General features: G+C 36.2%; 1 protein-coding gene across 1 annotated transcript in view; it reads right to left on the bottom strand.

The window, feature by feature from the left end:
• LOC101664594 (olfactory receptor 2T1) overlaps nucleotides 1-1696 on the bottom strand; it is a 13435-nt gene that overhangs the window by 1309 nt on the left and 10430 nt on the right. Inside the window, exon 2 of the mRNA XM_004697219.1 lies at nucleotides 793-802. Within this exon, the coding sequence (XP_004697276.1) occupies nucleotides 793-802 (10 nt within the window). The remainder of the gene's footprint in view (nucleotides 1-792; nucleotides 803-1696) is intronic.

Genomic DNA, 1696 nt, shown 5'->3' with positions numbered 1-1696 from the left:
AAGTACCCTAAGTAAATATAAAAGTTATTTTTATGATATACATTTTTATGATAACTATGACTGCCATTATAGAAAAAATTCAGTACTGCATGTGGATGGTCTGTGTCTTTCATTTAGCCAAAAGGTTGGGTTAGCCAAGAGGCCATGGCGATTTAATGGTGCAATTCTTGTCTTCCATGCTGGTCACTGGCATTCACTTCCTGGAAAATGGACCTCCTATGTCGCCACCACTGATGTGTCACCGGAGGCTTTCGTTTTCATTCCCAGACTAAAATGAACTAGGAAGAAAAGCCTGGCTATCGACTTATGAAATCAACATTAGTCCTGTTGATCACAACAACCTGATCCAAAACTGATCGGAGATATTGTTATAAATTTCACAAACCATATATCACAGAATTAAGTCGCTTTTAAAGGGTTGTATATATATTATCACAATCAGTTCTAATGCACCCTGCCTACTCCTACATTCATTCTTTGCTCCCTAATTCCCCTCAACCTCTCTTCACATCCCCAAAAGCCTTGGCATCATCAGTTATTGTCTCTCTGCATCCAGTCCTTCTGTGTTCCATAAACTGGAAGACATATCAGAAACAATAAAAGAAAACAGAAAATAAATAAAAAAATAAACAAGTAAAAATTAAAATGCAGAGGAAGGAAAAAAAGCAATATTAAAGTAAGCCAGAGAGGAAATTTTCTGTTCTGGAACAACTGAGAAATATTTTAATCTAGAACAAATTCAAATAGGGTCAAGAGAAAGGTCGACTGACCAGGTATCATATTATGCCTTACCTACGTCCACCTTAATCAAATTTACAATAATCTCAATCTGATAGCAAAGCTATTCATGTCACTTGACTGTTGCCTGAGAAAACCTGCCAGAGGTTTAATCCCACTAGGTTCTCTGCAGATGGATTTTGGACTCCCCTGTCTTCCATAGCCTTCTACAAATTGGATATTCACAATTTGAGCTCTGTTATCTTTCCCTCCATCATATTTGGATTTTGTTATTTGTCATCTTTGGATCATACAGGCTGGTGTGCTTCTTGATGCTGAATTGTTTCCCATGTATGGAGACCCATAGGTGTCACAGTAGAACTGTGCTCACAGGGTTTTATGGAAATAGATCACCAGGCCTTTCTTCTGAGGCACCACTAGACTTTCAGTTAGCACCGGATTGTGTTGATCATTGACACCACTCAGGAATTCCTTTATACAACTAAGACCAAATGCTATTTTTTGATTTTAAAATCATTTCTCTTTTCTAATTTTAGAATGTCTGGTGCCAGAATTCATAAAATCTTCCATTAATATAAGACATTTAATTTCCACATAAAACATACTTTATTTTTCTTAAGCATATTCTAACTCCCAGTAGCTAAGCCCTTACAATATTCTTCAAGGAAAAATTCTGTCCAGTTTGTAGAGTAACCGAGATACTAATAGTGTCTCTGCTTCTTCATACCTCCTAATTATAGGCTGAATTGTTAATATCCTCTATATGCCAAATAACAGGGGGGAATGATGTAAAAAATGTTTCTCTGCTCTACATGCTGCTAATTCCTAAGTAATTTTTTAATATTCTGCCACCTATTTTTTCTACCCAGTCCTAGAAATTTCTAGGCCTAAAAATAATTAAGTGAAAACTCTGTCGGCATCATCATTAAGCAGCTCTTTACTCTCATGGTTATATAAA

The sequence above is a fragment of the Echinops telfairi genome, unplaced genomic scaffold, assembly GCF_000313985.2.
Source record: "Echinops telfairi isolate 266 unplaced genomic scaffold, ASM31398v2 ScPeMD7_7469;HRSCAF=8507_0, whole genome shotgun sequence".
Taxonomy (NCBI): domain Eukaryota; kingdom Metazoa; phylum Chordata; class Mammalia; order Afrosoricida; family Tenrecidae; genus Echinops; species Echinops telfairi.
The sequence above is the reverse complement of the archived record's forward strand: the minus strand, read 5'-3'. Positions and strand labels throughout refer to the sequence as shown.